This window comes from Misgurnus anguillicaudatus, chromosome 22 (genome assembly GCF_027580225.2).
Source record: "Misgurnus anguillicaudatus chromosome 22, ASM2758022v2, whole genome shotgun sequence".
In the NCBI taxonomy this organism is placed as follows: domain Eukaryota; kingdom Metazoa; phylum Chordata; class Actinopteri; order Cypriniformes; family Cobitidae; genus Misgurnus; species Misgurnus anguillicaudatus.
The window spans coordinates 980,995-996,165 of NC_073358.2; the positions used below are offsets into that span (position 1 = coordinate 980,995).

At 38.1% G+C, this 15,171-nt stretch overlaps 1 protein-coding gene across 1 annotated transcript in view; it reads left to right on the plus strand.

Moving 5' to 3' along the window:
• Positions 1-15,171, plus strand: part of brinp1 (bone morphogenetic protein/retinoic acid inducible neural-specific 1) — a 115,922-nt gene that overhangs the window by 86,899 nt on the left and 13,852 nt on the right. Inside the window, exon 6 of the mRNA XM_055200289.2 lies at positions 14,241-14,477. Coding sequence (XP_055056264.1) covers positions 14,241-14,477 — 237 coding nt within the window. The remainder of the gene's footprint in view (positions 1-14,240; positions 14,478-15,171) is intronic.

The following is a 15,171-nucleotide window of genomic DNA, read 5'->3' on the forward strand; positions in this document are numbered from 1 at the left end:
AGGAACAGTTTTTAAGATTTTTAGTGTGAGGGAAAAATCAATGTGGTTAAATTGGTTTGATATGCTGACATTTTTCAGTATTTTATTTTTGTTGTTGTTCCACAAATGTTTTCAGATTTGTACTTATTGCACGAACCCAAGTCCTGAACTCTAACATTGCCTTAAGCGACATCAATAAAACTTTTTCTTTTGCTTGTTAGCTAGAGCAAAACTTTAATGACCACACGAAAAAATGCAAATTATGGATTTTGAAAGGCAAATATATAATAAAATAAAATATGAACGTTAATGAGGATGTTTCTATATCTGTTTGTATTTCATTTCTCTTGCATAATTTGAAATAAATGAATGAAGGGAAAGCAAATATCATTATGATAATTATCATTGTATTGAAGTCATGCTGAGTCTATTCATTATGTGAATCGTATATTCTTCCCTTCAAAAGCAACAGATAAACTACAGCAGTTAAACACATTTCACAGCATGTTTGTTCTTAAGCAAAGTCAGTCAATAAATCATAGCTGAAAGAATATTTACATATACTGTATATATATATACACAAATGGGTGCCGTTGGGGGGTGTAGCATATGGGCCCATGACAACGCTAGGGTCAACACTTTTTCTTTATTTCTTTTTTTAATCATACATGTTTTAATTACTAACACTGTAGTAAAATTTGAAGTAAATGAAAATAAAACTATGTAAATTACTTTAAGTCATGTTCTTCCATTTTTTAAACCCTAGTTATATATATATATACACTTACCTAAAGGATTATTAGGAACACCATACTAATACTGTGTTTGACCCCCTTCCGCCTTCAGAACTGCCTTAATTCTAGGTGGCATTGATTCAACAAGGTGCTGAAAGCATTCTTTAAAAATGTTGGCCCATATTGATAGGATAGCATCTTGCAGTTGATGGAGATTTGTGGGATGCACATCCAGGGCACGAAGCTCCCGTTCCACCACATCCCAAAGATGCTCTATTGGGTTGAGATCTGGTGACTGTGGGGGCCATTTTAGTACAGTGAACTTATTGTCATGTTCAAGAAAAGAAATTTGAAATGATTCGAGCTTTGTGACATGGTACATTATCCTGCTGGAAGAGCCAACAGAGGATGAGTACATGGTGGTCATAAAGGGATGGACATGGTCAAAACATCCCCCACACCATTACACCACCACCACCAGCCTGCACAGTGGTAACAAGGCATGATGGATCCATGTTTTCATTCTGTTTACACCCAATTCTGACTCTACCATCTGAATGTCTCAACAGAAATCAAGACTCATCAGACCAGGCAACATTTTTCCAGTCTTCAATTGTCCAATTTTGGAGAGCTCGTGCAAATTGTAGCCTCTTTTTCCTATTTGTAGTGGAGATGAGTGGTACACGGGGGAGTCTTCTGCTGTTGTAGCCCATCCACCTCAAGGTTGTGTGTGTTGTGGCTTTACAAATGCTTTGCTGCATACCTCGATTGTAACGAGTGGTTATTTCAGTCAAAGTTGCTCTTCTATCAGTTTGAATCAGTCGGCCCATTCTCCTCTGACCTCTAGCATCAACAAGGCATTTTCGCCCACAGGACGGCCGCATACTGGATGTTTTTCCCTTTTCACACCATTCTTTGTAAACCCTAGAAATAGTTGTGTGTGAAAATCCCAGTAACTGAGCAGATTGTGAAATACTCAGACCGGCCCGTCTGGCACCAACAACAATGCCACGCTCAAAATTGCTTAAATCATCTTTCTTTCCATTCTGACATTCAGTTTGGAGTTCAGAAGATTGTCTTGACCAGGACCACACCCATAAATGCATTGAAGCAACTGCCATGTAATTGGTTGATTAGATAATTGCATTAATGAGAAATTGAGCAGGTGTTCCTAATAATCCTTTTGGTGAGTGTATAAATGTCATTCATTATCAGTTTCATTTAAACTCTCATCTAAACGTAAGAATGTAGCTGATGTTCCCTGAGGTGCTTCAATGTCTTTAAAATCATGTCTAATTGTAAAGGTCTTAAAAGAAATGTAATTTTCCTCCATTGTGATTATAGGCAGACGTGTGACATGAAGATTTTGTGAGATTCATTGTTGTTTACTTCTTATTATTCTACATGAATTCTGCCGGTAGCATCAGTAACTTCAGGATATTGATTTGAATCAAGATGCTCCATATGGGACCAATAAACAACATCAAATCAAGAAGTGGGAATTTCATAGTAGTTGCGGTTTAAAGGAGCCGTTTAACGCTTAATTCATCCTATTTTTTGTCTCGGACAGACACGAGGCTCTCAAGAGCCGTTTGCAGTCCCTACGATGAAGCCAAGAGTCGACTAAAGAGAGAAAGTTACCTTGTGTCTTTTCTTGTGTTCGTTTTCTCTTTCATTCTGCTCTTGCAGGAGCTATAAGCCCATCCTGGAAGATTTATGAATACGTTAGAATAGCCTGAGCCAACAGTTTTCAAAGAAGAGGAGAGAAAATAAATTAAATAGCCCCACAGGCAATTCATCTGCTGCGTGATGGATTACATACTCATCTTCATAGCCTCTCTCTCTTTCTCTCTTTTTCTTCACGAGATTGGCAAACAAATAAACACAAAACAACTCAATTAAGACATATGTGCAGTGAAGTCTGTCAATGATAAATCACAGATGGAAATATGTGTCTCAGATTGAAGAGTGATTAGGAACGGTTTGATGACTGAAGTGATGTGATGTGAGTCAAGACTGACCGGAGTAATCCCATCATATTGCCTGTATCAGATTTTATTGGAGCAGTTTTATTTTATTTTTCCCCAAGGTGCAAGAATACGGTTTCTCATCCTCTTTCTGACCCTGTGAAGTAAGTTGGCTGTGTTTTGTCACTGTACCTTTAAGACAAATATAAACATTTACAGCAACAAATACAATTACAAAATTAGGATACTTGGGTTTTTTATAAGTAATATTTGCAGTGTAGTTTCAATAAATGGTCTGTCTTCATTGGAGAATAACAGATCTGAAAGTCATTGAGTGCGTTTACATGCACAGTCTTATGCCGATTATGCTTAACTCTTTCCCCGCCATTGACAAGTTAATTGACAACATCTCATCAAATAAGAAAAAAAATGCATAAAAAACATGTTCCTGATGAATTTTTATGTTTATCTGTAATACCGTGATTATCCACTTGATGGTGAAGCCAAAACGTTATTTACTAATTTTAAACTCTGTGTATGTTTTGATAATCATTCTAAATCTGATCTCTAACAAAATTCCTTCACAAAAACGGCATTTATTTTAGCTTTCTGCTAAAAAAATATTTTTAAAGAAAAATACCAATATTTAAGAATTTATAAGCAGAGAAAAAATATAGATATAGGATGAAAAAAAATTCCTGTATTGTTTGTTTGAAAGCAGAGGGTCTGTTCTTTCATATTTGTATGTTTGTATATATTTTACTAATTTTTTTCCTGGAAGCCATTTTGTGAAATTTTGTGAAAATCACACGAAAAATGCTGGCGGCAACTTAAAAAAAAATGTCTGGCAGGGAAGGAGTTAGGCTAATATACTGATAATGTAAATGTGTAAAATAGTTTTCTTTTATCGGTAAAAGCCCATAAATGGTGTAAGCCATTACCCTGATTTTGTGTTGCATGTAAACACCTTAACTGGCATTCTCCCAGTTTTGTTCAAGTGTGCATGTCTCTGTATGTGAAAGATAAATGTCACATGTGAAAGTAAACACAAAGTAACGCATAAATGTCTGCACTTGACTCAAGTAGTTGGCAGAGAAACTGCAAAAATGAAAGCTCATGTTTGATTTAGAGGTTCTGCAGACACGAGAAGAGATACAACAGTGTAGCTTAAGACAGATTTCAACATAGCTTTGTTTAAAAATTGTGCGCAAGTCAAAATCCATCCGGTCTCGTGTTTGTAAATTATCTTTGCCAAGCAATCCCAGTATGACATCAACTTGCATTTGTAATCCACAAAAGTAATAAATCTGAGAAATGTTAATATATAACGATCCGCGATTGTTGTTTTCAGTAAAATATGCACCCTGCGCTGTGTTAAAACTCCATAGTATGTGTGAGTGCGCATTTAGTTTAAGTTTTGATTTCACTTGCTCCGTATCTGACAAAACACTCACTCTGTACTCTATGTCCGTCCAACAAAACAATCCACATACTCCGTTTTCTGATTAAATATCTTCCTTTAATCTTGTTTATCAGTTAAGTCAAACATAAAAAATATACAAACCTTAAATATTGCAGATGCGGTAAAGAAAACTGTGCAACTTCACTGTATTCCAAAGAGCGCACTACCGCAAGCTCACAGTCCCCAAATTCTTAAAGAGACAGTACACAATTTTAACACATGATATATTTTCAATGTAAACATACAGAATATTTGTCTAAATGGTCTAAATGATATACATAAATAAACTAAGCTTACATATTAAGATTATTTCTAACAAAAATATTCAAAGGCTGATTCTAAAGCAAAATAGGCTCTTACTGTGCATTCAGACCGCCACCGGCGAGAGCGTCAATAAAAGCTCTGGCTGCCCTGCCAACGACGCTAAAGAAAATGTGTAGTGGACGCTCTGACGCTCGAATGCATTCTCTGAACTCCTCTCAGGCGGAGGTTTCCACCTTCCGATTGGTTGCCGCCGAACATTTCCGCCTTCCGATTGGTTGCCGCCGAACCGCGTCATATCACATTACCATAAAGTTGAGCTGATTTCAACTCTCCTCGACGCTCACGCCGTACATGACGCGCCGCACATGACGCGCCGCTGGCTCTCATTGAAAATGAATGACTTCCGGCCACTTTGACGCGCTCGCCGGTGGCGGTCTGAATGCACAGTTACAGTAAGTGATATATTAGAGTCTTACGTGTAAAATAGCCCATCCATATAAGAAACTTTACAAAAATAATGCAGTACAGCCCTCTATTGTTTGACTCTTCAGTACTGTCCATATTTACATTTAAAAGCAGAGACATAAAAGTAACTTAAAAGTTACTTTACCTTGTAACTAATTACTTTTGACATACAGTAACTGGTAGAGTAATTCAAAAAAGTAACTAATTACTAATTTTCAGTAACTTGCCAAACACTGATGATAGGTGGCGACGAGAAACCTGACAAATTTCCAAATTCAATTTAAACGCAGATTTTTGCATTGTCAGCTTACAGATTTGCATGTAAACGCATAAAAACAGATTTCTATAATAAGCTTTTTTTGTTAGTTATCCACTTATTCTGTGCATGTACTGTAAAGGCACTCAGAGTCCATCAAAGTTTAAAGGTAAAAAGTGAAAATTGTTTGCGTGCTACATGTCTAGTATGAAGCATAACAGTGTGGAGTTATAATCAGTTCCTCTGTTGTTCGGTTCATTATGTCATACAGATCGAAATATAATCAGCCGAGTATGACAGACAATCCGGTCTCCTTTAACTCCAGCAACTTCAGACTCCATCAGACCGATTCCTGTGAGATCATTCTCTTTATAAACGCACGCTCGCCGGGCATAGCTCTTCTGTAATGGTGCATCATTTAAAAGATTGATGCCAGTATCCTTATATTCACCTCTCCGGGTTGCCAGGCGTCGGGGCGGCTGATGAAATCCTTCCTCCGTGACCCTGCGGTCAGCTCTCAATTGGTGGCGGTCAATCAGGAGAGTTTCTGTTTGGACAAGCGGGGCCGATAAATCAGCCGTTTCTCTCCGGTTTGAGAGCCGCCACTGACACTAAATATATTTTCTGTGCCCTCATCCTCCAAACCAATTCCAAGACGTTCTGTTTTCATATTGATTCGGTTTCTGATGTTCGTGACAGGTGGATATTAAAGGGCTTTCGACTCTTTCACACGCCCGCTGTTTATTTACCGCACGACACAAATCTAAGTGCAAATGTATGCCGTAATCCCGCGTTGATTTGCTTTTTGAAACGCGGCCAGACGCTAAAAACTAGTTAATAGTCTCGGTGACTTCACTTTGCCTTTGCAATAAGTGCAACAATGGTGCAATGTAACGTCTGGATATTATTATTATTATCAGAGCTCATAAAGTCATTCATCTCAGTGTGACATTTTGCTGGGGTCTTTTTTCACATTGGCAACATAAAATATGGCCTAGATATATCAAATTTCCTCACTTCATTCTTTCTTACTTTCTTTTTACCGTGCAAGATTTACAGTGCTGAGTCGTGCATCCGTTCAGAAAAGCACGAGGCTCTCATTATAGGTTTCATATGCATGTGTCCAATGCAAAGACTGCTGTTATAGGTGGACTAGCGGTGACATTTCGCTGACTCCTTTTTTTGTTAGGTAAAGCTTTATCACATAGAGAAGCCAATCCCAGAATGCATTGCATTAGACTCAGTGAAAAGGGCAGGCAAAAAGTCAATGGCATTAAATACATAAAAATACTTTAGTCTAATTATGGATCAAATGAATCATCCATGGCCTTAAGATGTATCTGTCTGTGCCAAAGATTCTTATTAGGGTTTTTGTTTTTGTTTTTAGGCTTTAATGGTCGTTTCATAAGTGTTCATCTGAGATTGAAATGCTCATGTATCACTTCTTGTGATTTCGAGTGAGGTCTGCCAGTCCGACCTGCATTATTGATTGGCTGCTGTGAGCGCGACGTTGTCTCTGTGCCGTCTCCGAGCTAAAAGCATACAGTATTTGATGGGCTTTATTTTAAGGCTTTGAGAGAATGGGCCGCGTACACTGTTTTACTTTACTGACGGCGGTGATCTAGAGCTGTGACCCTTTTAATGAGCCCTGCACAGATTTCAGTCTGAGAGATTGGAAGGGCGCTCGGCGATTCATCAGGTTTAAAGGGCTTAATTTCTTTTAAGGTGATTGTAACGGCGACCGAGCCGTAATTTAACACCTTATTCGAGTAATGCCGCTCTTTCCGTCAGTTCATTAACTAATGATTATTTTGTGAATTTGGAGGCATACAATGCTCAATTAATCTTTGATGAAACGCCTGCAGGTGAGGTGGAGCGCAACATCACGGCCAGTGCCGTCGCCAGGAGCCCGTGAACTCTGGAAAAAGGGCCCGAAATAAGGATACATAAAAATAGCCCGAGTGGTCAAAGCCGAGTCCTGCGGATACAGTTTAGCATTTAGATAACCTGCTTCTTACCTGCCTAAAGGGCACCGCAGACACGAGCTGGTCAATAGTTAAGGCTTTAGGATGAAAGGCATTTATTGGATGGTATTTAGGAGATATTTCTTATCTCAGCACATTTCTAAGTCTAAGACCCAAAGTAATCGCAGGCCCTCTTACAGTATAAGACCCTGACCACACTCACTAATAATACCAATAACAGATCCCCAGACTAAATACTTGAAGATTTTCGTGGTGTACACTGAAAAGGAAGTTTCGGTAATAAAACGCTTTCTTGACAAACTATGTATGATTATGCTTAAGCAGGTGCTAAAAAGCTCTTTTTATGTGATGTCATTGTCATTTTTCAGTGCAAACATACCTCATTTTTATGTAAATTAGCCTCATTAAAGATCGCACCTAATTTAGAAACTCTCTAGCACTGTTTGCCTGCTGCAATTAACACTGCACTATTAACGCCTAAGCTGGAGATCTATGAAGTTCAATTTAAGAGACGTTTGTGAACATTTTCATAGCGGCGCTATTCAAACGATGACTAAGTTGTGTGTGAGTCCATACAGGTGGACTGGAAGCTTTTCACCATTTTAAAGAACCAGTGCAGGTGTATGGATGGCACTTGTGGATCGCAATGTAACATAATGTTCTGCATCCTCCATCATTACAGCAGCCGTCTGATCTCAGATCAGATTCACTGATGATACCTGATTTACTGATCTGATGACAACTTATTGCACAAAGACTATGATCTCTGACAAAGTCAAACCAAGACCAACATCTCAGCGCAAAGAGTAGCTCCTCGTGACAAAATTCTAAGAAAATTCTTAGAAATGTGGGCATTTCCCCTTGACATTAAAGAAAAGGTCATAGTAAAGAAAAAAAGTCATTGAGAAAGTATCTTAAACCTTAAAAGAGGTCTTAAGGTCAAAATTGTAAGGAGTATCGACGAGGACTTTTAAGAGGTTTAAGAGTTTCTTTAGCAAGAGGGAAACACGAGGAGGGAGACAAAAAGTGTTCCACACAATGCATGACCGTAAGTTAATAACATGCAACACATTTGATCAGGCAACTGGAAAGAAATGCAATTTTCAGAGATGATTTGGGTTTGTTACAGCAAAGTGATCACACAAACGTACAGAACCTTGTGTCGCTGTTTATTTCCTATCAAATACATCAAGTATGACATTAATAGCATGTACATAAAAAATATATATACATACACATATACACTCACCTAAAGGATTATTATGAACACCCGTTCAATTTCTCATTAATGCAATTATCTAATCAACCAATCACATGGCAGTTGCTTCAATGCATTTAGGGGTGTGATCCTGATCAAGACAATCTCCTGAACTCCAAACTGAACGTCAGAATGGGAAAGAAAGGTGATTTAAGCAATTTTGAGCGTGTCATGGTTGTTGGTGTCAGACGGGCCGGTCTGAGTATTTCACAATCTGCTCAGTTACTGGGATTTTCACACACAACTATTTCTAGGGTTTACAAAGAATGGTGTGAAAAGGGAAAATCATCCAGTATGCGGCAGTCCTGTGGGCGAAAATGTCTTGTTGATGCTAGAGATCAGAGGAGAATGAGCCGACTGATTCAAGCTGATAAAAGAGCAACTTTGACTGAAATAATCACTCGTTACAACCGAGGTATGCAGCAAAGCATTTGTGAAGCCACAACAGGCACAACCTTGAGGCGGATGGGCTACAACAGCTGAAGACCCCACCGGGTACCACTCATCTCCACTACAAATAGGAAAAGAGGCTCTGGTCTCGATTTCTGTTTAGACATTCAGGTAGAGTCAGAATTTGGCGTAAACAGAATGAGAACATGGATCCATCATGCCTTGTTACCACTGTGCAGGCTGGCTGGTGGTGGTGTAATGGTGTGGGGGATGTTTTCTTGCCACACTTTAGGCCCTTTAGTGCCAATTGGGCATTGTTTAAATGCCACGGCCTACCTGAGCATTGTTTCTGACCATGTCCATCCCTTCATGACCACCATGTACTCATCCTCTGATGGCTACTTCCAGCAGGATAATGCATCATGTTACAAAGCTCAAATCATTTCAAATTGGTTTCTTGAACATGACAATGAGCTCACTGTACTAAAATGGCCCCCACAGTCACCAGATCTCAACCCAATAGAGCATCTTTGGGATGTGGTGGAACGGGAGCTTCGTGCCCTGGATGTGCATCCCACAAATCTCCAACAACTGCAAGATGCTATCCTATCAATATGGGCCAACATTTCTACAGAATGCTTTAAACACCTTGTTGAATCAATGCCACGTAGAATTAAGGCAGTTCTGAGGGTGAAAGGGGTCAAACACAGTATTAGTATGGTGTTCCTAATAATCCTTTAGGTGAGTGGATATAAATTATATATTTTCTTTATTAATATATATATATATATATATATATATATATATATATATATATATATATATATATATATATATATATATATATATATATATATATATATATATATATGTATATATGTACACTGAAAAAAATGATTCATTGAATTTAATCATTTTTCTAAGTGGTTGCAATCAATTTATTAAAGCTACATTTAAACAAAAGTTTTATATTTTATTTTACTTTACTAATCTGTTTTGATTAAATGTAGCTTAAATAAATTGATTGCAACCACTTACCTTAAAAAAATGGATTAAAGTCAATGAATCTTTTTTTTTTAGTGTATATATATACTGAAAAAATTATTCAATCAATTTTCCATTTTTTTTTAAGGTAAGCGGTTGCAATAAATTTAAGGGTAAACAAAAACGATTAGTAAAATAAAATAAAATAAACTTTTGTTAAAATGTAGCTTAAATAAATTGATTTGTAACCACTTACCTCAACAAGATAACTCCGTTTTCAACTTTTTGTGAAAACGTTTTTTATTATATTATTATGTTTTTATTGTGTTTATTGTGCTACTTAGCTATATTCTTTTTTTAGTTATTAAATCAAAACAAACCAACTGCAGTTTGATTGATATTATTGTTATCAGGTTTTGGAACCAAACGCTTCATATTTATTTATTTATATAAAATAGGAAAAGTATACCTGTAATTTCAAATTGATGGGTAATAAGTAATAGACCCTATACTTAAAATCACGTTTTTTCTTCCTTCTTGGACAACCAACCAGTGTCTTTAAAAGACATAGCAACAGGGTCAGCTCCCTTAGTTATCTCACTAAGATAAAAGTTTTTGTATTTTTCTTGCTCAGAGTTGCTCTCAGATTGGTCCTGAATCGCATCTAAGCTAAGATTCCTACATAAAAGTTTTTAAGATAAATTAGGAGCTTTCTGAGAGGATTCTAAGATGCTTTAATATTACGGGCCCTGTTCTGCATTTGTTAAGATCTCTCTCTCTTTAGAGCATCAGATTACAGTAACACACATAAGGGTGGTTTCTCAGACAGGTCTTACTCCAGTCCCAAATTAAATAGCATTTTGATATGCCTTCATTTATAAATACCACATATTAGTGTCATTGTTTTGTCTCCAGATGCACACCAGTATAGTTTTATTTTTGTAAGGTTTTTTTGTAAAAACTACTTAAATGTCCTGATATAACTAAGTTCTAATCCTGAATGAATCTAAACCCTGTCCTGAAAGCTGCCCCTTAATGTGAGAATGACACAAATGAATGCTCTCATCTTCTGCTGCTGGAAGTATTATGGGTGCCATCGGAAATTCATTCAGTGCAAGCCTCACGTTAGATGATGGGTTAGATGATCAGTTGCACACTTGTTATTGTGGTGCATTGTGGGATTGAATGAGTGCACTCAATAATGTCCACTATGATTTCAGACGGCACTAAAAATGTCTGTCCACTCAAACGGTGCAGTATATAAGTGTATAAGGTCTAATCTTGTCCTTCAGAGGACAGATTCACACATCATCACAGTGCTGAGAGATTCAGTGATGTACATACGGTGATGTGTCACACCTCGGTGTTTACAAGATTGTGTCAGCTTGCTTTTCTTGATGTTTCTAGTAAGTGTGAAACTGGAGAAAATTGCTGTTAAATAACAAGACATGTTGGAGACATATGAATAAATCTGTCAAGAACATGTCAGGGTCAGATATCACACCAAAGAAAGAGACACTGTTATGTGCTTACTGAAAACTGAGTCTGCTTTAGCACCATTTACTTCTGATATTAATATATATTCATTCTGTATTCCGCATTTATTTTTCATGGTAGAATTTGTTGTACTGCCTTTATGTAAAAACTATAATATTGCATTTCATATTTTTCAGTATGTGTCTTTTCTATAGACTATATAGTCATTTATATAGAGAGAGTTAGTTAAGATTTGTCTCTTGGGCTTATTACCCAGACGGCCGGTGCTGCAGTATTTCTCTAATAGAGAAGTGTGTTTGTGTGTCTGTGTGTGTATTTGTGAACTCTATGTTGTTGGCACCTCTATTGTCACAGAGTCGCACCCATCCGTGAACTCACCATCTGGATTCTCCCACAAATCACATTAAAGTTACAGGAGCAGGAATACATCAAGTTAAATGAATATTGGCTCAGGAGTCCAGAGACAGACTGGGAGAGAGAGAGAGAGAGAGAGAGAGAGAGAGAGAGAGAGAGAGAGACGGTCGAGCTGACTGTGATCAGATATGTTGGCTGTCACATTGATTGTTTGATTGGTAATTGTGGCGTCGGGACTCCAGAACTTGATGAATTTGAATAAAGTAGATGAGGCTTTCTGTGGTTGCCAATGTGTTGCTAAGATGTTCTGGGTGTTTGTTCGCATGTTGCCGTGATGCTCATGTTGGTTTTCTTGAATGTTGCTAGACAGTTTAACATTGTTTGCTTGCCACTATAATTGGTTGTATAAACACATTTAGAAGTGACCTTTTTAAAGGCGGGGCGCGTGATTTGAAAAAAAAAATGTAAAAGGGAGTCGGGCCGAGTCCCAAAACACACTTGTAGCCAATCAACAGTAAGGGGCGTGTCTATTAACCGACATTATTGCCTGGGTTGCGTATGTGTGGGGGCGGGTCTATCAAAAAAAAGGTACAGATTCTATTGGGCTAGGGACGTGTTTGTTTATGTGATTTCAAATATTAACATTAAGCTTGTTTGACTTCATGCGGCGCCGCAAGAATCGTCAGCCGGATGACGTCAAAGTACCGCGAGAGCGATTTGCGAAATCATACGGTAGTTTGCTTTTAAATCGCTCTCGCGGAACTTTGACGTTATCCGGCTGTCGGTTCTTGTGGCGCTGCATGAAGTCGAATAAGCCTATTGGCTTTTAGTGATCATGCACCCCGCCTTTAATTTATCTGTTGCACTTGTGTATACGCAGGACAGGTCAAAACTACACCTGATGTTTGTACAACCACTATTCATATTTCATCTGCATTTGATGGAGTCTGGAAAGATGTTGACATTTGAGCTCATTTGGATTAAAGATTGCATATATATTTTTTGAAATGTACAATATAGTTTTAATCTAAATTTTATTTTGATAGTCTACTTTATATGTTTTATTTACTATAAGTAACACTGCAACTAAAATGTGTTACATTGCTAGGGTGCTTCTCAATATGCTTCCTCATCTCCTCGCTCCTACGTCCTACATCATACGACCCAGAAACCTATCGAGCTCCGCCATCATGTAGGACATCTCAATTCTTTAATTGCACCATGAGGGGGCAAAAAACGAGGAGACTTTCTGAGGACGTCTTTAAACAGGCATAAATGTTGGTATTAATCATTAAATTGCGCAGGAAAAAAGTTTTTGAACCGCTGAATTAGGCCAATCTACCATTTTATGTAACATACTTAAAACAGTTATGATCAGTCTTGAAAAAAATAGATGACTACCTTTTAAGACTAGTCTAAGAAGTTTATGCAACCAGCCACAGAAGTTAAGTTCAGTCCAGATGCGTAAACACGACAAAGCACTTGCGTCTGATGAAACCGTCTATAAGCTGAGCTATAGTAGATCATTGCCGGCTGGTTGCTGTGTGTGTGTGTGTGTGTGTTTGTGTGTGTGTGTTATATTCTTATCTCCAGATGTGGCTCAGGTCTCTCTTTGTATATGTCTATGTAAGTGTAAGTCTTTGAGATTATTTTTAATAACTACAAGCATTAGCAAACATCACTAATGAAACACAGACACACTAACACAATCATAAAGACACACATGCACACAGAAGAGGAAATTATGACAGCCCGGGTAAATAAGCTGAAGCAGATCAAGACAGAACGCATCAATCACCTTCGCATTTTATTAGATTATCTAAAGACTGTGAGAGGACAACTCAAAGTCAAGTGGACCATTGGTGAAACTATAAAAACAATCTCACTCTTCTCTGAAACTATTATACATTGTATGTTATATCAATGGCGTTTGTATTGTGACCATAGACTGTAAAAATATGGACGTAGTGTCCGTGACGTCACCCATAGGTTTGTGAGGAGAGTTTTTTAAGCCAATAGTTGGCGGAGCATGCCGTCGCCATGTTGGGATCGCGTCACTGCGCATGACTCGCGGATAACCAAAAATGGGACGTAGGTGAAGCTGAAGTGGCTGGTTACTGAAACCATACCTGCCTAGCTCAACTCTAGTGACAGCAGTGGCAGTTCACCTGTCACTCAAGTGGCCACGCCCTTAATTTTGCCGAACTTTAAGGTTTAATATAAATTAAATGGATAAAAAGGAACTCATGAAGGGCCAAATAAATCACTTTTTGTACCAGGCTGAAAACATTTTAATTTCTGCTGTAAAGTTGTGCATTTTAACATGAGGGTCTATGGGGATTGACTCCCTTTTGGAGCCTCTAGTGGCCCGTCGGTGAATTGCAGTTTAAGTCACTTTCGTGTTGGCATCATCACAGAGATCGGAAGATTGTCCCTCGATTGTGAGCCAATGATCTATTTAGAGTTTCTGTGTGGCTCCAGATATCTACAGCAAATGGTCATATAGAGCTCCTGATACAGCATTTAATGTGAAGTAAAGTTCTCTTGTCTGCAGCACTTTCTACCTGTTGCTCACTGATGTGAAATCGATAACATCTTTGGATCTTGGTAATGACTTTAACATTGATTCTGCTTCCCGTTCGCAGGTTTGCAGGTCATTTTTCCAGAGTACCTGCAGGAGAAGTTTGTCCAGTCAGCTCTGAGCTACATCATGTGTAATGGAGAGGGAGAATACATCTGCCAGAACAACCAGTGCATCTGTAAGTGTGCTGAGGAGTTCCCACAATGCAACTGTCCCACTACTGACCTGCAGATCATGGAGAATACTCTCGTGGGCATGGCTGAGACTTGGGAAGCCTCCTACAATGACTTTGAGAACTCAGGTATCTCCAGCTGATGACTTTTTATATTTTTATTTCAGAAACATTTACAAGTATAAGCCACAGTAGACAAATGTGTCTGTGTTCCTGTACGAATTTTGGAGTATGACCTACAAACGGTGGTCAATAAACCGACAAGATTTTGTGGCGGTCACATGTAATTTCCTGATGCATTGACGGAGGAACTTCACCCACTCGATCAAATACTCGTGAACAGAAAGACATAAAGCAGGAATGGGTTATTCCCAAAGGTGATTCCTCAATATCCACCTTATCACTACGGCAGCTTATATATTATTAACAGGTAATAAAAGGGCCGAATGAAAGATGACACTGCCATGTATTTCTCCAGAGCAGAAGAGAGTCACACAATGAGTCTGTGAACCAAAGAGTTCACTGCAATAATCTATCGGTCCAAATCTGAGGAGATAAATGAATGATGCTAAATTAATCTTCTAAAATGTCAAGCTTATCATTTAGGCATGTGATAATTGTTTGAACGTGGTAATTAATTTCTAGTTTAATGCCATCAGTTTTTTCCGTCATCATTGTAATTGAATGTCATCTGTTTGTCTGATATTAATTGTCAGTCAGATCTGATCTGAGCTCACAGATGTCTGTGGGTTTATAGTCAACTCAATACTATCAAATACATCAAGACTAACATCTCATTCAGTGTTATCGATACTCTAACATC